At 40.9% G+C, this 26,814-nt stretch overlaps 1 protein-coding gene across 1 annotated transcript in view; it reads right to left on the bottom strand.

Annotated features, from left to right (window-relative positions):
- sick (sickie) overlaps nucleotides 1–26,814 on the bottom strand; it is a 333,346-nt gene that overhangs the window by 105,267 nt on the left and 201,265 nt on the right. Inside the window, 1 exon segment of the mRNA XM_072305631.1 lies at nucleotides 25,079–25,199. Within this exon segment, the coding sequence (XP_072161732.1) occupies nucleotides 25,079–25,199 (121 nt within the window).

The raw sequence follows: 26,814 nt of genomic DNA on the forward strand, positions 1-26,814 counted from the left end.
CACTACATTTCCGCATGCTCATAATGAAAAGCGCCGCGGCATACCGTGCAAAATCGCCCCCATTGACGGAGACTCTTTGCAAGGACGCAACTATTCCAGTTCTATGCATACATGCTCGTGATGAAAATGTAAAAAGAGGGCTTCTGTCTTGCCATCACACGTGAGGAGAAACTGGTTTTCGGGACTCAACATTGTCTCAATGGCCTCGGCGGGCTTGGCAGTTAGAAATCATTTTTAAGTATTTTTAATTTTTTGTGGGGGTTATTTGAGGCATTATTAGGGGTTCTTTGCCACCTCCTTTCCTTAGAGTTCCAGCTTAATATTACGTAACATAGTAGAAATGTTAAGGTATGACCAATCTGACCATTTAGACTGTTGTGACCGCAGAACTCATGTGTCAGGAGACATGTTTCCTTACATTTCATTTCCTGACAGTTCAAGATTTTTGAACAAAATATTTTATGACTGTTCCCTAAATTGCTAAGGGTGTTAAATATGAAAGAACTTCAAGATACGAAACAGATTTATTGCTTAGCTAATTTATCAGCTAAGGCAATCGATCGCATTATTATGATTGGAGCTATCTGTTTGATTTTAATTATTCGACCAAATTTCTTAACTTTTTTTTACTTTCACGTTTGAGTAATTGTTTTTACATTTCCAGGTTTTCCCGAACTTCTAAAACTTGTTGGTCGGTGTACATGACAATATACTCCATCATTTCCACTATTTTGAGTGAGTCAGAGTTGAGAAACAAAACTCGACTAAAAAAGGATGGACGGCGACGCGATAACAGTATTACGGTGAACGTAATATCATCGCCAATTTGCAGATGAAAGCGCTTTTACACAGCCCGAGCTGCACGGGTCTGTGAATCTGCAGTGTGGTGTTAGTGTCCGAATGCACCATTTAATATCTGCAATTGCAGGTCCAGCGTCGCGTTGTGTCTCGCCTACCGCCCCCTCCCCACCCATTATTTGTACTTGCACTTACCCCAGGATCTTTGGCTCTCTGAGCGCACGAATTATGGTCAGTGATGCGGTAAGACTTGTACGAGATCAATTTTCAAGTCGTGAACCACTTTTGTTATAATAGGACGTATAAAACACGTGAAAAAAGTTCTTTCTCGATTTTTTTACGGATTAAGGGAACCACATTAGACCGCTTAATATTGTGACGGTGCTTACCGATTTTAATGAGTAACTTCGAGTAAAAATATGCTTTAAAGTATGATTAAAGTGTCTAATTATTTGCTCTTTAGTAATCCTGAAGTTCCAACGAAAACTACGATTGAGAAAATGCGAAATTTGAGAGCCTCAGGGAAGAGGCTTCTCTTTATGGTCGTATTCATAACTCTTAGAATGGACGGACATTTGCAGAAATACATTTTTCACTCTTTTTCCCTATTATTTTTTAATTTATTTACATGCTTTGATCATAAAATACTTGACATTAATTAATAAAATGTTGATTTCGGAGAATTGCGTGGTAAACGGAATTTAAGGTTAAGATTTCGAAGTTTCTCAATGAGGTTACCCCCTTTCCCTTCACATTTAAGGGTTCGGTGAAACTTCTTGACTTCAAAGGGTTTTTCCAACCTTATAGAAACTGATTGTGAGTTGTTCACATACGAACATTCTTTGTCCTTTATTTAAATCCATTATAAACATTGATTCTAGGTGAGGCAGCCTGCCTAATCTCTTTATCTTAAATATCCTATTTTTTCCGGTTTAATGAAGATTTCCCACCTTACAATTTCAAACCTCGACTGCAACCTGAATGATAGGGCTCGACGCAACGTGCTATTCAACGGCTCGTCCGACGATGCCTCGTTTTCGCTCCTCTGACGTAAGGGCGCATCTCGATTTCCACATAAGCCCTAAAAAGCATGGAGTTATACGAAGAATAGGGCTCACGTGGAGATTAAGATACGCCCTTATGTCAGAGTAGTAACCAGTAAGAACCACTGAACTACAATGGAAATACAACGAAGATACGTGGTTTTAGCTAAACAGGGCGTAGGATGCCGATCTCAAGACGCGCAGAGAGAGCGTGGGGCTCGGAACAGGGGTTCCGAGGGTAGACAACGAAAACGATTCGAGCCCTCTCCCAAGTCTCCCAACTTTCTCGAGGGATCAGAAGTGTTAGAGCCCTTACGCGGCCGGGACGCGAGAGCCAAGGTTTCCCGTTTTGCGGCTTGGACTCAGCGGTGGAAAACTGGTGCACAGCGGAAAGAACTTCAGTTCGTGTGGAAAACTGGAAAGGAGCTCTTGCATGTGTCAGGAATTTGCGATTTAAGTTCTAATGCCTACGTAAAATGTTGCGAGAAACACGATAGGGTTGCCGCAGAATTTGGAAAATTAAATTTCCTGACATTTCCATGACATATTTTGGCGGACTTCCCTGAGAATTGAACAAATGCCAGATTTTTAAAAAGACAATGTTATAGGAAAAAGTTTTCAGACAAAATTTGTTGTCCGAAACGCTCCCTATCGTTGCACAGAGAGTTTGAGTATAGATATAGAGGTGGACTCTTAGGATAGCAAGGGGTATCCTCTCCATTACGACCTTAACTTTTCGAGCTTTTTCTGAGCTTTGGAGTTCGTTTCGGAGAAAACAGTGGCACCATCGTGTTTCTTGCAAATTTTACTAGTGAAAAAGAACTTAATTAAATCGCAAACTCCCGCATAAGCAAGAGCTCCATTCTCGCCCAAGGCAATCGAAGATTTCATTCATAGATTCAAAACTTCGATTCTGGTAACCCAAGTCTGCGGGCTACGAAACATTTCAGTTACGTGGACCGAAGTTCGGTTTCTATGTTCGCAAACATCAATTACCTGGACCGAAGTTCGGTTTCTGTGTTCGCTAACTTCAATTACCTGGATCGAAGTTCGGTTTATAAGATCGACAACTTCAATTATACCTGGATCGAAGTCCGGTTTCTATGATCGACAACTTCGATTATACCTGGATCGAAGTCCTTGATGTTCCATATGCGCCGAGGTTTAATTATTTGTGAGGAGGAAAACTGCCAAAACAGGAGGAAAACTTGTACTTCCGTTTACATCCAGTTTTAAGGGTTGTCATTTTCTTACGGGTTGTCGTTACCCAAGCGACATAGTTCGTTGTTCATTTCGTTCACTCCGATCTCTTGCGCAACCTATTCAAGTCGCACCAGAGACTTGACGACCCTGGAACGGGGGCGCCATATGGGAGCTTTCAGGTTAATAGTTTGATCCCGACGTGACGTCTTGGAGATGCGTTGGAGCCCCTTCACGCCGCGATCCTGCAACCCGCCCGACAAGTATTCCATTTAAAGTTTAGCAGGGAATTTCTCCATCCAGCAGTTGAGTGCCCTAGCGGGGGGAGGGATAAATGAGCTGGCGATGAAACTTCGATCTCCTTGACGTCCGGAAAATGAAAAACTTACTGGGCCGAATATTCAAGCGGAGAAGCTCGGATTTTTCTCCTTCGGACCAGTGGCGGGGCGTGAATGATCGATTATCGATACTTTTCCATTTGAAGCTATGGTAAAGAATCGATTATTACGATGTTCGACCCGAACACCCTGTTTATCGATTCTTTTCCGTGGGTTTAAATAGCAGATCAATCGATAAATCGCAAAGCACGCCACGCCACGACTTCTGACGCGAGAAAAACTGCCCGACGGAAGGAATCGGAGAAGGAAGGGGAAATATTCGGCGAGATTAAAACGTCGAGAACAACCGTTTAAATTAAACTGTACGATGAGAGGAAACTGATTAACTTGAGTTGAGATTGCAGTATCTCCGGAGAATTTTTCTCTCGACAAAAGGCGACCCTTGATTCTGAGCTAGCATTTTATTCAAATCTACGATCAGACCGTAGAAATTACTCGACAGTATAGAAATCAATGCCAAATTTAGTCATTAGTCCAGCTGTAGACAGAATTTTCAAATTTTAATCCCCATTTTCCACAGAATAGCGATATATTAACTGTAATTTCACCAAAATCCGCAAAAAGAATCAAGGGAAAAGGGTGAGGGCAGAGGTGAGATGTTGAGAGTAGTTTGGAGATTTATTGTTCGTAGCTTTTCGCCAAAAATATTTTTAAGGTGAACATAGACGTCAAACTTTACGTTTCATATTATAAGTCTTCATACTTCGTCGGATAAACTTCTAACCTCTTCTGCTCAATTCTGACTTAATCTGGCTGGGTCCCTAGCTGCTAAACTTGGTCCTATTTCTGATCACTTTGCATTGTGGACTAGCAGCTCCAAGCGGCTTACGACCGTTTTTTACAGATATTAAAGTCTCAGCACATTATTAATTATACAATTTATCGAAATAAAAATTGGAGTTAAAACTAAAAATATTCGTGAACCGTATTTGAATTAGGTATGTCCCTTCTTTATTTCCCCACAGAAACTCCGCAAAAAAGTTTTTTTTATGTATTATACAGTTTACGGAATGAGAAATTGGAGTTAAAACTAATTGATAGAGAGTACACAAATATTCGTGAACCGTATTCGAATTAGGTATGTACCTCTTTTTCTCCCTACAGAAAATCCGCAAAAAAAGGTTATTGTAGAATTTCATCATTTTCAGGAAAATTTGATTTCTATATCTAATCACTTTTTTCATCCCTACCTCCGCCTCGCCTCCTCCTCCAGCCCTTAAAGGAGGCAACCACCTGTTGACTCCGGATTTCACCCGGTTATTTTTGGCGAACATTCATAATTCTCCTCGAGAATAGATTCTCTATCGGGAGTATACGACGACGTTTGAATGCTCACCAGGGTGTCTACTAAAACAGGCCGATCGAAAATAAGTACTTTTTCAGTACCTTATCAAGAAATTCAGTACCTCCTCCAACAGAAAAATTCCGTACTTTTTCAGTACCTCCATTTGACGAAATTCGAAAAATTTCAAAAATTAGAAACTGCGACAAAAATGACAAAAAATAAAAAAATTCCGGACCTTTTTGCGGAATTTCCGCACTTTTTCAGTACTTCCGGACCGCCCTTAAAAAATCAGTACTATTTCCGGACTTTCCAGAAATTCCGGACTTGTAGACACCCCGCTCACACAACGTTTATCTCGTTGTGCAGCAGCACTGGAGCAAGGGATGGGGGCGATAGGAGAGCGCTTACGGTACCCGCAACAAGTGCAACGCACCGTTCACACAGAAGCGCTCTCCAGGCGGGCGCGGGCCGGCATCTCGCCTCATTATCATCAAAAACATTTTCAAGACGAGCGCAAACTACAGGGCCCTCCACACGAGTGCGCGCGCGAGTTGTTGTTGCGGAATTCGCCGAGATTAAGTGTTCCGCGCGGAATTGTTTCGTTCCCTCGGCGAGATGTTTTGACAAGGATCCTGCGCTACGACTGGCCGCACAACCAAGCCTTTGTTTGGGCCCCGGGAACGTTTTCATTAACTTCCCGGTGGAGTAATACAATTAAGATTCCTCGTATGGGAGTGTTGAAGTTTCTCCCACTTCGCATCCAGTGGACAAACTTCACCGGGCGCCACGCGCCAAATGCACTAGAAAGCTGCGCTTCCCTAAGATCGCCCCTTGACGTCAGCTTCCGCGCAACAATCCAGCTGAGTTGATTGAAGAATCGTTCAAATTTTTTGTCGTGGTAGGTAGTTCTAGAAAAATTTTTGGGTACAAAGTACCATTTTACTAATGACCCCTATATTTTACTCTATGATTCTTGTATATATGTATGTTTCCTAGGCTACGCTCCACGTTTAGTTCAACAGCGTCTTGCAGCGCTCTCTCCGTCCGCGCAAAACCACTTCTACATAGACGCTATTGTGCAACGTCACAGAAAAGCGATATATATCGATTTTTCGCATGGTAGCATTGAAAGAGGTTATGCCAATGTTATTGTTTGGATCCAATTCGATATAATGGAGATCCCTATGATGACGTCGCCACTAATAGCGTCTATATTGACGAGGTGCTACGGTGAACGCTCTCCAACGTTAAGACGTTGGAACTGTCGTCTTGTTTCAACTACTTTTGTCCCATCACTCTGTCTTTAGTTTCGCAGTAAACCCACTGGGAAATTCATCGGTGCGGTTGGCAAACCTGCGTGAGACCCGGGGGCTCGGTGAAGAGTCGAGAGAAGGTGTTGACGACAACACTAACAACTATAATTCAGTTTTGAAGGGAGACCCGACGGCGACGACGAAGAGAGCAGCACGTCACCCGGACGGGACGGGAGCGAGACGCGCACGCGGAAGATGGGCACTTCCAGCGAAACTTCCGTACTTCTGCCCAACTTTTTCCTTCCCTCTTATTTAACTTGCCGCGCAACGCAAATTGAATCCCTAATTCGGCTAACTTTCCCCCGAGGTAACTCAGCCAGGTGCTCCCTGATCTTTGTGGATGTTTGTGGCTGAGGCTGCCGGTTTGTGAATCTGCGGCGATGGATAGTTTCAGAGTCTGATGGACTCAGATCGTAGACAGGTTCTCTACTGAAATTTAGTTGTGGTTTTTTTCTTGATACTTTAGACGAGATTTCCTGATTTTATGCGCGAATAAATTGACACTCGTTTGATTTACAAAATCAACATGATTAATGAAATGAATCAAAAGTTGGAAAAATGCTCGAAAACTGCTTGAGGCACTCATAATTTCCTGATCAATGACCCAAATTTCTGATATTCTCCTGATCTTTCCTGAAATCTTCGAATTTCTTAATATTTTCCGGGTTTTTTTCCTGACGGAAGACACCCTGCTAGAACTCCTGCGACATGGGTGAGGTGGAAATCGGAAGAGGGGAAAAGAAGAGGCAGAAGGCGAAGAAGATAAAGAACAAAGAAAGAAGGAATGGAGGAAATGAAAAGCAAGAAAAGGTAGAAGAAAGAGAAAGAAGAGAACGGAAAAAGAAAAAATCATTTTTCTTCATTCTGTTTCTTCCTCTCCCTTCCTCCATTTCTCCTTCCTCTTCTTGTTCTATCTATGGGTATATTTGATTATTATGATATCATATAAGTGCGACATGGGTGAAGTGGAAATCGGAAGAGGGAGAAAAAGAAGAGGCAGAAGACGAAGAATAAAGTCTATGAAGTCGCACACGGTTGTTAAACCATTATTGCCATGAATTCGCACACTTCTGATTCGACAATCCGTGAGTTTGAACCACTTTTCTGAACCGTGAAACGAACAAGATGGCCTGGCATCCCAACAAACAATGACCGAAATTTATTTTTATCGAGGTCAATGTTGAAAAAAGTTTCATGAGCAAGGAGGAGCATTTTTGTTTAGATTGATAGGAATGTTCGATGCATACTTTCCGCGCTGAAATTCTCTTAGAGAAAACAGCGAGATCCCCTTTGAGAAAAACGGAATTCTCTCCACGACGACGAGAATTTCTTTGAGACATCAAGAATTCCTTTGGAACAGCGAGAATTCCAATCGTCCCTTCGAGAATTCCGGTGCAACGAATATTTTGACGTATTCCTGCCAAACGGAACTATGTGCATGATGATGTGAACCCTGTTATGCATATATTCTTACGGGTCTCAGGGCTCATGTCTCAATGCACTTAGTTCTGTTTGGCAGAGATACGTCCATTTATTAAACGTTCTTATTAGTCCAACGGAGATAAATCCACCGAAGCGGCGTGAATCAGTTTCTCGTTTCGTGAATTGCGTATCGTTTCAGTTGTCACCGCTGAAAATGTGTAATGATGGTGAAAAGGAAAACGGAGAATACTGCAGGACTATACGCAAAAGGCGCTCTCAGGAATCCAAATTTTATAAAAGTACGAAACATGTGTTCATATGCCATTTGAGTTCTAAGATTAACACAATTTTTCCCGGAGGACGACCGAATTCTGTTAAAACTCGAAGAATTGATGACAGAAATAGCTACATCAGTGTGCTCTCTATTAATCTGTGTTGGTTTGTATTGATTTAGTTAGCAACAAAAGCTTGCTGTGTTATTCCGCAGCAACAACTCGGTGAAAATTTACGTTAGATTGCGATTATGTACCAACGCTACCACCAAAATTTTCTGAGAGTAAATTCTAACGAGTAGGGCCAAGTATTGACTAAAATTGAAGTAATTTTTTTTTGTCGAAACGACTTAGATCCAGAGTAATTTTATGACCCAATTTTATTGCTCAAAGTGGACTGACGAAGAGTAAAATTAACTGCCTATTCTTATTGATTGTATGAAATAAATTGATTGGAAAAAGGAACAATTCAATTTCGATCATCTTCTTTAAAATCAAAATCGAATCTTTTGGACTTGTGCGCACATCATTCCACAGTCAGCTTTAATCTTTATAAAAACACAGCCAAAATACAAGAAGCATCTGAATATTCCATTTTCGGGTTCAGAGGCTGAGAATTTGTACTTAGTGGGAGGCATGGCCAAAAATTTACGGTTGGTCGCTTAGAGGTCTGAAATTCTTAAAATGGGTGGAAATGACCTCTTTCTGGGAACAAGTTTCAATCATGCGAGGAAAAGGGGGTCCAGACCCCCTGGCCTCTTTGCTTAAGCTTCTAAACCAAAATGAATGGAAGAGCTTCAACTCGTGCTTCGTGTGGCCTGAGCCATTTTTTGAAAGCAAATTTTCACAAACCCACTTTGACATTGGTTGAAAGGTAACTAGAACTTCCTCATATTTCTGAGACATGTCATGCAAAATGAATATATTACCTTCTTACATATGTTTGATCGCGTTCGTCTCGAAATCCACGAGCTTTTTGGAGGAGGGGGTGGGGGTTAGCGTTGCAGAGTGGACCTACCCTTGCGAATGGAAGATTCTGACATAATTCAGAATTCCAGTGAGTTTCAAAAACTGACCCAAATGATTCATTGATAAACTGTAGTGAAATATCCTAAAACTTCAATAATTTTGGCTGATATTTTTCATTTTTGCAGACTATATACTTGAACGGGTCATGTCCTGATTTGTTTACGGTACGTACTCTGGTTACTGCGTACAGATGCCAATGGATCTGTGCCTCATGTTAGAACAGGTTCCATAGAAAAAGTGAGGGAGGGAACCTCGAAAATACACACGCTTGCAAAGTTTAGAATAGTCACCAAAACCAGTTACTGGGTTTCATTTCCTACAATAAATAGGGGGAGCAGACCAATGTAGAGTTACTTAGTTGGAGAGAAATAGGAGAGGACTTAGAGTGCATAAGAATGCAGTGAGGACCGAATTATCATTATTTTTTTTCATATTTTTTTTAAAGTTTTTACAAATGAAAACAGACTTACGGAATGGAAGGATATGAGGAGACCTTAAAACTGTCCGAGGGTGATGACCGAAGATACCGAGATAATTGAGGTTAACCACAAACTTTATCGGCACACTTCAAAGTTGTCACTTTTCTGACAATAGCTGCGACCACATAAAAACGCTTCGACCGGACTTAAAATTGCACCAACTGATAACTCCGTTAAGCACGACGTCCAAACGACAATGAGGTTAAACTACTAAACCACACTTCCGATACCATAAAACAGCCGCGGATCCGACTAAAACACCCTATATCCAAATCCGCGGTGAACTTTCAGCGCTGCAAAAACGGGGGGCAAAACAAACAAAAGCGCGTTAAAAAAAGGAAGAAAAACGTCGGTTGATTTGTCGAGGAATCATCTGATACTACCGACTCGTGTAGGGGTAGGACCGCCGACGCGGGCGGGCGGCGCGGGAGGGGAGGGGGCGGGCCTCCCCTTCATCCCTCCCTTCGACGCGCGCAATGAATCGATCTGATGTCTGGAGGGTGCACGGGACTCTGACTCGCACTCGCTCACAGCCACGCACCCACACACACTCGTGACCCCGTAAGCTTAAACCTCGCAACTTGAAATTGGAGCTATGGGTAGTTAGGCGGTTTTTGCGGTTCGGCTACTGACTGCGAAGGTATGCGATTCGCTATTCACGACTAGAGCATATGGAGTGGTCGGGCTGCGGATCGGCGGCCGGCCGTCGAGGTGATTAAAAAACGAGAGCACAATGCGCGCGCCCCAGGGATTTCGAGCCCGGGCGACAGGGTGACCCCGAAAGGTGCCCCCCTGGGGTTACCTGGTAGCTGACAGTAAACACCTTACCGTTTTCTAACTTTCTGACTGCCCCTAAGAGAACGGGTGGGATGAAAATCTCATAATTTGGCGACAGATTTCAGCTGAAACCTCGTTAAATTTTTCGCTTCAAACATACTTATGAAATTTCTGAAAATAACATGGAATTCGGTTTGGAAATCGTCATTACACCAGTTTAGAGAAAACATAAGATTTTTTCATGTAATTTTGAACGATTCCTAATGTTCGTACTGTACTTATCGAATTTATCGTCTCTCAAACTGTTAATTTTGACCAAAGGCATAAATGGCCTGCTATGTTAAGGTATTTCTTGAAGATGATAGTGAACTGCTACTACAACTTGGACAACTTGCTAAACTTTGGTAAATGGCTAATGTGTTTGGATATATCTTCCTAAAATAAACATACGTTACTACAGTTTAGAGTAAACCGACTCACCAGCTCATATTTTAATTTCTCTTAATTTTATCAATAACGTAAAAACGGTTAATACTTTTGTAGTTCTGTTGTATTTACAAAATATATAAAAAAAAAACTACAGTTTATGAGTTTCTGACTGTCCGAAGCAAAAAAAAGTAAATTAATTAATTTTTTTTGTTGCTTGAGCTAAAAGAAAAACCTACACCTAGAATTCCTTAAAACTTGGCATTATTTTTCCTCATTTCTTCAAGTTTTCAAGAAATTCCTTACAATGCTGATTACCAGGATTTCCAGATCGACAGCAACTTTGTCTTAAGATTTTCCGCAAATGTTTTCTGAAAGTCAAAACACCGCTACAATGAGTTTTTAACGGTATCAGATGCTGCCCTTTTTCAAGAAGTCCACAGTTATAGAAACAGATAATAGTTTTGGTAGAGAAAAAATTGGGGAAAAAAACAAAAAAAACACGAGAATTTGCGGTGTAGGAAATCAAGGCGTGAGTAACGGTTGCTGGGCTCCAGTTGGTCAGTATGCTTCCAGAGCACCCTGTTCAGCACCGGTGCAGGGTAGCGTGGGGGTAAAAGGAACACCTGTTCTGCGGTTTCGCATTATGACCGGTAGATCCCAGGTGATTCCAGGTGCATTTTTAAACACACCTTGCAGTCTCTTGAGATTACTGTGCATGGCTGACGAGCTTTAGTGACTATCTAGGGGTGCTCATCAACGAAGCATGAAAGTAGAATAATATCAACTGGACTCGTTTGGTGCCAACCTCCTTTGCTTCAAACGCCCAGGTTACCAAACCATACTTTGGGCAGCATTCAGCGGAAGTTTTAACTATGAAAATACTATTTTATGACAAGTGTGACTGACAATTCCCCATAAAGGCGATTACACATAATACTTGGTTCCTGTCAGTTTAAAGTAAAAAAAAAGGAATTAAAATGATTCCGTTCTGCGCTTCATTTAGGCGTGGTCATGTCACGATTGCAAATTCCGGAATCGTTATTTTCCTGTCAAATTAAATAATTTTGATTTTTGGTAGAGTTTTTTTTGGCAGAATTCTGTTTAGTTTCTTGTTCCCTCCATTTTTCAGCCCACGCCGTATCACACGATCAAAATATTGACTGTTAGCCTCTCCAGCAAGGTAACCGATTGTTCGGGACACATCAGAGATCACATCTGGTGATGACGATCACCATCATATACGGATTTTCTGGTAAACTTGCAACAACTTTTGTGAAGTTTTCGATAAATTGTAGGTATTCACAATTAAAACAAATTGCCTACTTTATCTAAAAAGTTCAAGAGAAAATAATCATAGTTTTTCTCAAAAATAAATATTCTCACCTCAGGAAAATTGGTAAGACCTGACGTCATACGTCGTTTTTCCTCGGCACGGCAGCGTAACGTCGGACGAGTCACTAACTCCTGCCGTGACGTCGCGTCGACTTGGTGATGCTTGGACACATTCGCGAATCGCGAGTCGCTACTGCGAGGGCCGCGAGTGAGTCGATTGAATTGATTTTCTGACTTCATTAGTCATCTTGTTCGCGGCTCGGCGGGCCCGGAAGCGGGATTTATGAATGGCCAGACACAAGAGGATTTATCAAGTTCCTGCGCCTGCAAATTAGTTTACGCGCTCGCGAGGGTGCCGTTGCCCGCCCGCAGAAAAGACACGCCGAGAATAAACAAGACTCCAGCGCCCCCTCCCCAGCCCCTATATTATCCTCCAGATGGAACAAGCTTTTTAACTTAACTCTTGTGTTGAGCGTAATACTGACTCATCAAATTTTCCGAGCGCACTATAAACCTGCACTGAGTAAAATGTTCTTGTTAAATATGCCGCGTCGGGAATTCTCGTTGAATGGACTGGAAAATTATTTACTGCGACAGGACTTCATTTTGAGGTAAAAAGAATACCGTCAAAGACGAGGAACTTTTCTGTTATAACAAAGAAAAATTCCTGTTGCGGCACGTTTAACAGAAACCATAATGATCCGATGGGAGATCTTTCTCAGTGCATGAAAGAGAACTAAAATGGATACTGGGAATTTGAACATTCTTTAAAACAAGAGGAAAAGAAGAAGAGGAAGAGACAAAATATGCGATCTAGATAAGAAATCTAAAGTACATTTCACTTCGGAGCCTATTTTAGTCTGATTAAGATGAGTGATGAATAGGGATTAACTCCACAAAAAATAGATAATTTTGCTCTATGAGAATAAGGGCGTCCAAACGGCAAAGAATTCAGTCCATTCAGACTCAAAAATCCATTTCCAAGCTCATCAGAAGATTTTGATGTTGTGGGTTTTATGGACATTCTACCGTAAATTACGGTATTATGCCGAAGCTTATTGGTGAAAAATTTGGCTAAAAGCAAAATACCATGTAATTTGTGAAAAATTGCAAAATGTTGAGATTAATGTTTATTCAAGCGGTAGAATTTCAGAACTCCACAGACAATGCTTGTACCACCTTCAGGAATTTCAAATTCAAACAAGATAATTGACGATTCGCCAAGAAATCTGCCAAAATGCCTGATCCGTCAAAATTGGCCTTGGACAAACACAAGGAGCCAGCGAATCAAAAAAATGACATGGACTCCTTCAGGTAAAATGGTTTATCTCGTGGCTTTATTTAATTGCAATCTCGTCGCAAACAACGGGGTTCCCGATTGTGAATAAGATGTGACGCGTGGAATGGGCGGCTCCCTGGCTCGCTCCTTTCAGACAGGGAAACCGCATCTTGCCAAACCCCGGGGGACTTCCGCCCTTCATCCCTTGCGGCGGGGGCATCATGCGAGCGCGATGCCGCGGCTTTCCAACATCGAATTAGCGCTAATCTGTCTTGAGCCCACCTTCTCGAGCGCCATCTTTTGCCTGTAAGTGAAGTTTGCGGCGGAACTGAAGGGATTACCCGCAATTGGTCCGCGGAAGCACAGAGAAAAATGAACAGAACAAAGAAGAATTTGACGATCCGTGAAAACTAAACTCTCAAGAGTTAACCGGATCGATGGGACGAAAAAATGGTTTCGCAGACTGTTATCAGAGGGACAAAACTATACGTACCTCTATTCTACACTGAAAAAAAAAGAAGGAAAAACTCCGGGTGTGAAACTTGTACTTACAGGCTGACTTGTATAGACATACTGTCCGTTTCGGGCTCAGAGGCCGAAAGTTCCGGGTGTAGCACCTGTTGCTCCGGTCACTGAACCTCGGAGCAGTCGAAGCTACGGCTTCAGCATCCGAACCTTTCGGCCGTTGAGCCCGGAACGATAAATTTCAGTTGAAAGAGAAAGAGAATATTGTATAATATTGACAGAATCTTGGATTTCCACGTGGTCGACCGTTTAAAAACGAATATAATTTGCGATGATTTCTGCTATCTTCCACGCCTATTACATCATCATTTGCCTAAAAAGCACAGCTTCAAAAAGGATGTTGTAAAGGCGCAACAACCATCGATTGAAGACAGGAGGCTCGATTGAAATTCGGGGCAGAAACAGACCTAGGCCGATCCCAAAGCTTTGTATTCGAGCCCAGAGTAAATAAAAGCTTCGAACGCAGAAACTCATTTGAATTCATTTAACCGAAAACGCCATGAATATTAGATACCTGCCTACGTCGGATTCAACTCTTAACCGAACAATAATCTAATTGAATCCTAATTTACAACCAGAAGTAAGGAAAACAGAGGGTTGCTTCGAACCTATTGGAAAGCTCCCAGACAAGAGTTTTGTGACGACTGACTACACTGAATTCATTAAATAGGATTAATTTTGACGCAGCGGCCTCAGGGTGTAAATCAAATCAACGCCCTGGTCTGTTCGAGAGTTTCAAAAGCTTTGTGGGTAACAGCATCAGATTTTGCGAAAGGATTACGAAATTTTCATAGTTCATTGGTTATATAAATTAAGTTTTCATCACTGCGTGGACGAGCGAAACTTTTGAGTGATCAAAATTTAAGTCGTAAAATTGATTAATTATTTTCGATGGATTTTGTCAAAATACTAAAGACGAAAAAGCGTTTCATCACAAATTTGATGAGGAAAAAATCAAATTTTTTCATTAATACATCGTTACCTGTCGGAAATATATACCTTCAATTTTCAGTTACGTTTCAACATTTGTTGGATCTTTGTACACTAACCCGAGGGTCAGAGGTTGAGCTGATCACCAGATATTCATACGTTTTGATAGGTGGGTGTTCCTAGGAATTACTACTGAGCAATTTTAAAAATTTTCAAATTTTCAAATTTCATCGACAACGTTTGTGTGTAGGATTCCTGATATTTTATTTTCATTCATTCAGAGCAATTTTGTCGATTTTCAGAATAAATATTTTTAAAAATAGCAAGGGATTGAGAGAAAAATGGTATTTTCACGAATTATCTGTGCCAGATGCGTAATTCGTGTTTATTTATCGTTATTTTAATCTCTCCAGATAGTCAATTTTACATTATCCATCACCGGTAATTAATGGCTCATCACATCGATTTCCACGATTTTTGGACCATCGGCAGGTCTTATGATAATCTCAAGATAAACCCAATATCTCCTAAGTTTTAATTAATAATTTTGACCTATTATTGTCACAAAACTGTCTTTTCAAACCTAAGAACGCCAGTCAAGGGGTGAAACGCGAAGCGGTCAGATTCCTCGATCTCTTTCAAATAGATTTGAATCGTGTTAAATTCCCAACCCTTACAAAGCAAGGTCAAGTCAAGACACGGCCCGCGGGGCTCCAATCTTTCACCCTTTCATCCCCCGCGATCCCGTAGCAACAATATCAACATCACAATGGAACCGTTTATTTTTAAAAGAGCCCACACACCGAACTTTGTCATCCTGAAACGCCCTCGATTTCCGGAGACCAAGAATTTTTGGCACTTCGGTCCTTTTTGAAATAAACGGCTCTTCGAAAAGGCGTAAACGTCGAGCTCTTTATCCTGCACCCTCCGTCACCTTGCTCCCCGGGCCCGTCACCTGTGCACCCGGGTCCACGAACTGAGTTTAACAGAAAGGAAGCAACTTCTTGGGTTTAATTCGGTAACAATATATCTTCCGTTGATTTCCATATACAACTAAGTGATTTTATAGACATTTCCATGCACTTGATTCCTTTTCGTCCGAATCTCGGCGAGACGAACGGTCGGGAGGGAGCGAGATCAAAAGCTTTGCCTCCCCTGCGCCCTTCGATTTGCGACCGGAGCTGATGTTGGAATCGAATTGGAAACCGCCCGGGGGTACTAATTCATCCCCTTTCGTACGCCGAAATTGAATTTGGTGTCAAAGCTCCCAACAATGTTATTACGTCCGATCTGAGACTAACCGCATATTATATGCGTTAAAAAAAATATGTCTCGTCGTCGCCTTCTTTAAAGTGAATTTTCGGGTGATATTTGAAAATTTTCGACCGGCAGGGTTGTCGGATTGCTTCGTTTTTTCCTCGTTTGTCGAGTGGGAAGGAAATCCGAAACGTACCGAGCGCTTTACTGGAAAAAGGTATTGCAATTTACAGTAGCGGAAATTTTTTACCATTTTTGGCGTAATTGGCAACTTCGCAGGGAACAATTTTACCAAAGTGCAAAGTTGGAATTACACTGTCACCGTCAAAGTGTTTAAAAATCGCCCTAAAATATAACTATTCACAATTTTTACAAATCAACATGTTATAGCCCCCAATTGCCACGACTTTATCGCGGGTTGCTGTGCCACTACAGGAAGTCAGGCGTGTGAACCTTCGAAAGTTGTCAAATTTTGTTTGATAAGACACGAATTTTTTGGGAAACTTGTAAATATTTTTCTTTCGATTTTTCAGTGAATTTTATACGCAGTTTGATGTAAAGTATCCGAAAATTTCAAAGAAAAACATTCCTCATCGAACTTAAAAATAAATATTTTATTTGAGGAGCAGCACTCAAATGTTCATAAAGCTGTCTATGGAACAATACTGCTTGTCTCACAACGGACAAGTTTACAAGACGAAGAAAGAACTTCGCCATTTTTGTAAGTGTGAATTTAGGTTTGCAATTTTTTTAATACATCGGGACGTTATTCAGGGCTTTCATGAGTCATTGGAAAAAAACTAAAACCATCAGCTTGCATAGTTTACAGTTTGGAATACAAAAATGGCGCTAACTCATTTTCGCCAAAATAGTCACTTTGGAAGTTTTGATCCTTAGCCACTGATAAGGCGTTTCTCCTGAGTACGGCAAAATACACGGAAAAAAAAGAATTGCTGATTCAGCAATTCAATTGCTAAAAACAGTGAGTGCAATGCTTCAACGCATTTTACAACAAAAAACTGCTACTTTAACCACATTGTAAACTAATTTAACCACGGGGGTGGTTAAAGTAGCATTTTTTTGTTGTAAAATCTGCGTTGAAACATTGCACTCACTGTTTTTAGCAATTGAATTGCTGAATCAGCAATTCTTTTTTTTTCCGTGTACGTCGCTTACGTCTCAATCACGCGACAGGAGCTGATTAGGAGTTCTCCCAACTGGGATTCCGCACATTTCACGAAATTAACACGTAACTGCATCAAGTCACGCCGTGTGATGACAAGGGCCAAAAAGAAGGGTTGACCGCCGAAGAATGAACAAGAGGGTACAGGGTTCGCCACCCGCGGAAGTCATTCGTCTTAATTAACGGTTCACCTGCGACCATGCGGGGTTACTCATCGCGACCCCTTTCATTTAACGACCGCCCTCGCGGCAAAGTTGCCTAATTTCATAATAAAAATCGAGATAGTATCCCGCTTTTCATGCACTCAAGATGGCCTCATCAGAAGAAAACATGACCTCATCGTATTGAGGCCAGGGTAATCTAATACATTACTCGCAATTGGTATTTGTTACACTGGAAAAAAAACATTTTGGATCTAAAGTCCAGACTCTTGAAACATTGACAAGAAAAAACACTCTTGATTCAATCGGATTTTTGCTTGAATCAAAACGAAATCCGCTTAAATTAAGAGGCTTGGTTCTTGATCCAAGCTAGATTCTGATTGAATCAAGAGTATTTTTTCTTGTCGTGTTCATAAGAGTTTGGACTCAAGATCCAATGTGTTTCTTTTTTTTTTCCAGTGTTCGTTTAATACATCATGAATTGAGGGGCTTGGAGGACAAGGCGCATAAGTGCAGTTTTTGAAAAAAATTGAGGTATTAATGATTTCAAGTAAAACTAGTCTTAATGCATTCCCTGTGAACAATTCGCTCTCAGTTTTGCATCAAAAGGTCAGTTTGAACTTTCTTTCCGCCCTTAAGGATCCATGTAATTTCGAAACTTCAAACGCGTATTTCTCGAAATAGCAAAAACTGCACTTATGCACCTTGTCCTCCGAGCCCCTCAATTGATGACTGATTTAGAAGGGGAAAATTCTTAATAAAATACGTAAATTCATGAATATTCAAAATAAAATTTGGACGTATGGTTTACGCTTATGTTCATCATGGAACATCGAAAAATCGAAAGCCAAAAGAATGACGTTGCTGACGTCGGCCCTTAATCAATGAAAAGAGTCAATAACAAACCAAGGAGACTGGGAGGGTTGCAATATTTTAACGAGGAAGCTTTTATTCTGAACATCTGGAGTGGAGAATAAGTTATCTCGAGGTAAAAGAGGGATTCGTGAGTTGGTCTACCAGGAATGTTTCGCAGGAATAGTTTTGAAGAGGCGAAGTCTTTCATCTTCTGACTTGACAGAAACCAGACCAAATGTCTGGGATGAGCAAATCGCACCCAACGAGGCGAGGGGAGAGACAGACTCCGGCTACATTTCTCCAGTATCGAAAACTGGGAATCATTTGTTAAATGTCGAACATGGAACTCAGAAAAAAGGACTTGTCTCGACTGCATGGACGTCAATTGGCTATCCAGATTATCTGCAAGAAATATTTTATACTAAATTGTTGTGCTGCTGCTCATCAATTTAATTTTCACTGAATTTTGTGTGTGATTTCTCTCCATTGGATATGAAAACTACTAAGTCCCCATTCAGAAACGCGACCAATACCGCACTGGACGAAATCCTCCTGTTAGAAAATCGCAATGGGAAATGCAGAAAGTTCTGTACAATGCCGTTCAGGAATGAAATTGTACCCGCCTGTAACGTCAGCTAAAACGTTATCCGAGTTTCACGTTGAGTAACCAAGTAACCAGTGGAAATGTGCGTCACACTGATTGATGAAACCAAGGTGAAAGAAACCAAAGGGTGTTACTACCGAGGTGGATGACGTCAAAAACCGAATTTCTCAAAGCGTGATATCTCCATTCATATTGAACGTAGAGAGTTTCTGTTTGGACAGATCTTATTATTTTTAGCTAATCTGCAAGAATCAAGCATTGAAACTCAATTCTGTGACCAGCGCAACTCACCCATGGCAACCAATAGCTGAACAGGTCTTTCCAACGGTCAAAATAAAAAACAACGAAGGAGTTCCACAATTATTTCGGCCAATTAAAAAAAAAAACAGTAGGATCTTCAGCTCGACAACTGTTTTCCCGGCTGTCGACGCGTCGTTATTTTTCGTCACGAGCGAAAAAAACACAGCTTTCCTCGTGCCTAATTAATCCTCGTCCCTGAGAAGAGCAGGGCCGCCGTTTCTCGTGCCGTCCATCCCTCACACGTGTCGAAATCTCAAGTTTCTCCGACGACGAAGCAATGCTGCGAGACAACCACCCACCCACACTTCATTCGAGATGCATTCCAGTTCTGCAGAACAAACCCCTCACCCCCGCCCCCCTCCCTGGGGGACCTCCTTCTGCACGACTGCTCTCAAGTGCAAGCAGCCCTTGCAGCAACCCTCATTAACCGCCGCGCCGACTGACAGCTCTCACCTTCCGCACCCCGATCGACCTAATGCCTTATTGACCTTAATTTGCAGTAAAAACACGAACCGAAACGCTCCCGAGATTCAGCAACAGCTGAGAGGGATGTTGCACCAGCACCTTAGAAGAATCGCTAATTCCCTTGCGCAGTGACATTTTAAAACACAAGGTTGAAATACAATTCCTTTAACTACCTAAGGACCACCTAGTTAGAAAAATTAGGTAGAATAGAAAATCATAAATCCAGGTAAGGCGAGGAAGCATTTTTAAGCCGCTGTCACACCATAGGACAAAACGAGCGCGTAATATGAATGGAGATGTTGCATGTGTGAGGAATTTGCGATTTGACTGTTGATTCTTATGTGATAGTTCGCGAGATACACGATAGTGCCACTGGTTTTCTCTGAAATCAACTCCCAAGCTCAAAAAGCTCTCAAGTTGAAGCCAAAATGGAGGGGATATCCTACGCTATCCTAAGAGTCCACCTCTACATCAAGACGAACTCTCCATGCAAAGATAGGGAGCAAATACATTAGCAGTGATGCCGTGTTTTCAGTCTTAGAATCCCCAAATAAAGTGGCAGCCCTGTCAATGTATTTGCTCCCTATCTTCGCATGGAGAGTTCGTCTTGATGTAGAGGTGGACTCTCAGGATAGCGTGGAATATCCCCTCCATTTTGGCCTCAACTTGAGAGCTTTTTTTTAACTTGAGAGTTGATTTCAGAGAAAACCAGTGGCACCATCGTGTTTCTCGCCAACTTTTACATAAGAATCAACAGTCAAATCGCAAATTCCTCACACATGCAACATCTCCATTTCGTTGCAAAATGGTACATAGAAATTGAAAAAGAGCCCAGTGCCTCTGTTTCAACGATTTTGTGCGGAATTTCACACGATTTTATACAAAACTAGACATCTTGGGACTTGAGAGGTACTTTCGCGACGCTGAAATTTCGCCGGGAAAACTGGCGCGCGAGCTCGCTTCGGGACCCCGCTTTGGATTCCCGGCCGGGGCGGCGACCCTCACGAACCGGAGTAGAGAGGATAGCGACGTAAGCGACGGGCTTTGACAATAAGTCGAGGGATCCCTCTCCGGTTCCACGCGCCGCGACCGACCCACACCCGGAAGCGAAACACCACTTCTGCACCCGCGATCATTCAACCCTCTGCGTCATCGTTTGTTTTCACGATGACGTCATCCGCGCCACGACTCTAACTTACAGTTCTGATTTTGACAGCCTCGATGATGACAGAGCAAAATGGTGGGGTAGTCCGCCGTGCTAAGTAAAAACGCCGCATGAGCATTCGAACGTTGCCATATTTTCTCTCAGAATATATTTATTTTCGAGGAGAGATAGGAATATTTGGATTGCATTTTGCAAAAAGGAACCAAGAGCATTGCAATGTCGCTAAGATTGTGCAACTTCTTTCGTCTTGGAGGAAAAACCTGATATTCAGTAAACAGTTTCTATTTTACACCCCAAAAACTAGAAATTTAAGACAACAGTAACCATATTAGTTTCATATTTTTGCACGATTTCGGTGCTTTTATTGCAAAGGATGAAGTTGCACAATCTTTGCAACATTGCAATGCTCCTGGTTCCTTTTTGCAAAATGAAATTTATTTTTCCTTTCAATTTTTAGACTTTTTAAGTCAAATTACGAATGAGATCTTCTGAAAAATCGGAATAGAGATATTTATAAAATTTCCTGAAAATGTGTGACATTTCGAGGGAAATTTGCAACGCCTGATGGCTCCTACGGCGTTCGTCCTTAGCACGGCAGTAATATAGGGCGACTAACAATAAGTAGTATTGGGGTGAGTAGGGGGGGGGGGGGCGCTCATACAAGATCATACAAAATTGAGTAGAAATTCTCTGGGTAAAGAACCTGTCCAAAATTGTTCTCCAGGACAGCTTGGCCTCAGAGCTACAGACCCCCAAAGTTTAAGAGAAGTACGATGATGTCATCTACAAAACAACTCTCTCATGTAGTTCTGATACAGACAATGTCGAGGATGTCATAGCAACATGTTGGGGTCAGGGCCAGATTTTCCTACTTGCCGCCCATGGGCCGCCTGTATTTTGCCGCCCCCTTCTCATTCGTTTTGAGACATCAATAAAAACCATCACGTGAACGTGCCAGCGGGGGAGGGGTGCATAAGACGCGTTTACTCGTGTTGAACACAATTTTTGAGAAAGCCCTGTCAACACTACTAGCAAAAGGTCACGGAACTTTGCGCGAAAGTCAAGTTTCGTAAACCTATCTCTAATGGACAAGGCCTTCCATTCATAAGAGATGATCGAAAAAATTATGAAAGAACAAACACAAAATTTGGTTTAATGATTTTAACTTTCGCCGCCGCGCCGACCGCACCGTGTTTGGCGCAATGCGTGAAGTATTGCAATCTTGTAGGCGCTATCCGTTTCACGCTGACCACAATAACCGCACTGTGTTTGGCGCAATGCGTGAAGTATTCACGCAATCTTGTAGGCGCTATCCGTTTCACGCTGACACTCGCACTGTGTTTGGCGCAATGCGTGAAGTATTCATGCATTCTTGTAGGCGCTATCCGTTTCACGCTGACCACAATATCCGCACTGTTTGATGCAATGCGTGAAGTATTCGTGCAGTCTTGTAGGCGCTAATGTGTGTTACATGCCGATTGCCGCGCCGAGGGCTTCTCCTTTTCGTCTCAAGTCCTCGTCATCATTTCTCCTTAAGTCGCGCCATTCCAGGCCAAATTGTGTGTTTGGTTTCTCTCTTAACTCGACTAATTAAAGGTGCTGTCTCTTGTATCACTGAAAGACGACAAAATTAGAAATTACTTTACTCTCAGGAAATGAGAGATTTTGTAGTCTTTTCTCGTTTGTAATTTTTTTTTTCGAAATCCGATTTTTTTTATACCTACATTTAAAAAAATTGCAAAATTTGCAGCCCCTAGATTTGCTGCCATGGGCCGCGGCCCATGTGGCCACCCCCTTAATCCGGTCCTGGTTGCGGTAACATGGAATGAAAAAGCTATATTGGGGAGGGTGGAGGGTAAAGCTTACAGGTCATACATGATTATGTAGATATTCTTTGGGGCAAAATAGGGCTTCTTAATGGTGTACCATATTTTTGCAGGACAGCTCAGCCTCAACATTCCAGGCCCAAAAAGTTTGAGAAAAGTATGATGCCGTTATCCATGCAACCACTTTTTTGCAGTGCTAATCTTGACAAGTTCGATGATGTTGAGGCAATTCGATAGGGTATACTTGTGAGCTTATCGCCTATGCCGCTGACACTATACGCGGTCATACAGGATTGAGCAGAAATTTTTTGGGGCACAATAGACGGTTTAGCCTTCCAAAGAATTTACCAAGATAGCTCATTCTCAGGGTAACAATCCCCACAGTTGGAGAAAATACAGAGATTTCTTAGCATCAAGGCAACATTTGGAGACGAAACTGCGTGTAAATCGGTACTCAATGGTGATTTCACTCATCAACAATCTAGATTGGTGAAGATTTCTGACGATTTCCTCCATTCATTATATCTCCAAGTTCTTACTTTTGTTCTGAAAAGTTAGAATTTTCTAGGAGTCTTTGTTCCAATGTCCATAAACTCAGAGTAGAGATTTTACTATGAGGAAAAAATTCTGGTCTGTCTTGGAAAATTCTCTGAAATTAATTCTCTGAAATTTCCCTGTTCACCCTTATTTACTTTGGTTTCACCAGGCTAATCTGACATCTCTCAGTTTTCTTCGACAACTTTTCAGTTTCTCAGCCTGGCAGACAGCCTATATGCTCAGTTTATTCATTTTTCATCGAGTATCACTAATTTCTACAACTTTACACATCCTACGTTTCAAAATTCCCGCTTATCCAAATCCAATTCCAGTTATCCGAATTAATTTATCAGTGTTTCGATAAAAATGAATTGAAAAAATAGAACAAAGGAAAATCCAAGAGACTGGAAAAAGTCCAGAAAAACAAAGAACTAGATAAGAGACGAACGGAAAAGTTAGGAAAACAGGAGAATGTTAGAGGAAACTTGGAAAAGTCTTTGTTGAGGAGAAACATCAAGAGAAGTAATAGCATTGACTGCACTTTTCTTCATGATAGAGTTTTCTATCCTCATTAAGTTTCCAGAACGAGGATTTTAGAAGCTTTTAATTTTTCAAAGGTATGACGGTAGAACCCTGGTTATCTATGGTTACATTATCCGCGGTTGTCTGGAGCACTGATATTTTGTTTTCATGGATGGAAAAGAGTGAAAGAGGTGGTCAAATGAATGATGACAGTCATAAAAAGTCATTCCGTCTTCATCTTCCAGCAGCTGGTTCTCTCAATTTGCCAAGCAGTCTAAACTCAGGTCACACGGTCAAAGGTGCTAACTACTGTACTACTGGCGGAGCAATGACATACACTCAGCGATTCATAACTTGTGGCGCCTCCGGCCCCTTATCGCAGATAACCTGAGTTCTACTGCATGAATTTGAAGATAAAAGAATCTGTAGAAATTACTTTTTTTGTGAATTGTTGAGGAAAAAATTCAATAATTTGTTGTCACTGAGGAAACTTACGGAAAGTTCAGGATTTTTTCCCCCTGACTTCAGTACCTTTCAGAGCAAGTTGAAGAGAAACTATATTTTTTGGATAATTCAAGAAAATATGTGAAAAATAATGTAGAAGATCAATGGACATCCCTGCTAAGCTGTTGCAAGCAATTCAACCACAACAAATCAAAACTCCACCTAATTTTCTGACAGATATCACCCAATCCTTTTTCCTGGAAAATTTTCTACAGGATTATTGGTCCCTTTCATATCACTAAAATTGTCAATTTACAATAGAGTCTCTACAAAAACGGGCGATTTGCGATTCAACCTACTGTTCCTTCATGAATGGGAGCAAGAAACACTACAGAGCCTCAGGTCTTGTCAACAATCAACTCCTAAGAAACTGAGACTGACGCTGCCATTTCAAAACTAATAATTTTAGCGACATAATCTTAGTTTCATGTTTAATTTTGAAGACCAAATTCTAAGCTATCCATTGAGACCATGATCATATCATCTGCTTAAAATTTGACCAGGTCAAGGCCATGAAGGTGAAATGTAGCCACCTAGGAGTTTTTGATGAAGTTTTTCTTCATTGTTGGTCAAAATCTTTCTTCTAATGCATTTTTAGGGGGAAAAAGTGCATTGTCAATATTAAATTTAATGTTGCTAGATGTTGCTAATGGTGCCAGGTTGTTATATGATGATGGCTATCATTAAACCAGTAACTAGAAAAAGTCAGGTGATCCCTACACAGTAAGAATACAGAATTACGTTTAGTCTATAAGTGCACAGAGAACTTCAGTTTTTCATCATTTATACGGATCCAATAACGATATTTTTGTATAAGCAGTAATTTAGACACAGCAAAGCATTGATTAATTTCGTTGCCACTGATTGAACCGATTTAATATGGAGTTCACCTTCAGTTTCAAAAAAGAAATCAAAATTTCCATTTGATGGTATGATGGATTTCACAAATTTCCATTAAACCAACAAGCAAATCAAAGATGATAAAGAGGGAAAAAAATTACCAAACTTAAATATAATGCAAATGAGAGTCATATTCATACTAACAGGAAAATTCCTTGAATATGTTCATTCTTTTTTAATCATCAAAAGTTTTTCAGAGGATCATTTTTCCTTTCAGGGTTTTGACTGTAAATATGTGCAGAGAAAACCAAACTACAATGACAGTGTAAAATGAGAAGTTCTCCTTACCTTTGGTGATTGGGAGAAGAACCATAAATTGCTGTTCCCTCTGACATATAGCCATCACAGAAATCTGACACTGATCTTGAACTTGACCCGTTTTGAAGGATTTCACCGTCAGAGAGGTAACCTTGGAACAGATATAAAGGCTGACTTAGATCAAGCTGATTAAATATGAATAAAGAGACAAAGTTATTGGTGGAATTAATATTTGGTATGCACCAGTAACGCTGCTGAATTTATTACTCCTAGAAAATTGAAAAAAAATTTAAGCTGTCTAGCTCAGAAGGACTAAACAACAGACAGCTCTATATAACAAAATTTGTTTTCCAATGGATCAATAGAGAAGGTTCGAAGTTAAGCATTCTGATGCATGTATCCTAAACGAAATTTCATGTAAAGCACTATTCGTGCAATGGAAATGATTGAAATATACTCCTAACCAAGATATTTAATGTTTCTTGAATTGTAAATTTGAACCTCCCACTCATGAAAACACAAGGGTCTACGCAAGTCAAATCATGCGATGAGACGTTGCCGCAAAAGTCTCCTTGGTATGAAAAGATGGCAACCTCAATTTCAGTGCTTTGGCTTAACTGTTGAATGTTGTTGACACTTTGCACGACACAACATGGAAAAGGAACATTATTTGATTAAAAAGCCTGCCACTGTTGTTGAGGTGCGCAATTTAACTCACGTAAAGTATTGTGTTTCTTGTGACCGGGCGATTCAAATTTCCCATGACCGATATAAAATAAAAACATTAATATCTTAGTTATGAGTTGATTTTAGTAATTTTCAATACTAAAATCTTGTTATACGTAAAATTCTGGTTTAGAAACATGTATCATAATACTTACATTCGTACCTTGTATGGTGGACCATTATCATTTGCCCAGTATGGTGTTGGTCGCAGCAGGAAACTATGTGTCTCTGTTTGCGACATTGCAGATTTCCAGTTATACTTGATTGAAGACCTTTAAAGGTCTTAAAGCCTTTGATTTTCAAAAATAAAATTTGTTTAAACTAAATCCGTTCTGACTGTTTGCTTTTAAACCTTTTTGAAAAAATTAAGAGAGCAATAATATCTAATGATAATCAAATATTTATAATTAGGATAATTATCTAATGATTTACTGATTTATTGTAATCTAGAACCCTGAATTCTATGTTTAATTCAAAACAATTCTGCTATCTAAAGCGAGGAAGTTGTGATATGAATTTAAAGCACTTTTTTCTAAACTCTTTTTCCGAAAAAAATGCTCTGAGGATTACAGGAAAATCTACGAATATTCAAGCTTCATTTCTTTCCATTTAAATTCTAAAAATGCCGCACGGTAATTTTGAAAAAAGAGGATGAATACTTGTTGATTTTCCTGTAAGTTAGGAACATTTATGAGAGGAAAAATTGAAAATGTAGGAAAAAGTTACGGAGTTCTAGCCTTAAATGGATAAGTGGTAAGAGGAGTAATAAGTAGAGGGAAGTTGCAAGAACAGCGGGCCGATTATTGGAATTGATAGACAAAGCCATAGACAAAGGAGACAAAAGAGATATGGAGAGATCCTAATGGTGGAAGCGGGTGGTTGCAATGGACAAAGGAGGTAGGTAATCGACTAACTAACGGCAACCCACGAGAGACCCGACAGTTAGTCTATCATTTTCTCCCTTTGTCTATAGGAACCACCCGTTTCAACCAATAGGATCGCTCCATACTCCCTATGTCTTCTTTGTCTATAGCTTTGTC

This window comes from Bemisia tabaci, unplaced genomic scaffold (genome assembly GCF_918797505.1).
Source record: "Bemisia tabaci unplaced genomic scaffold, PGI_BMITA_v3".
Classification (NCBI taxonomy): domain Eukaryota; kingdom Metazoa; phylum Arthropoda; class Insecta; order Hemiptera; family Aleyrodidae; genus Bemisia; species Bemisia tabaci.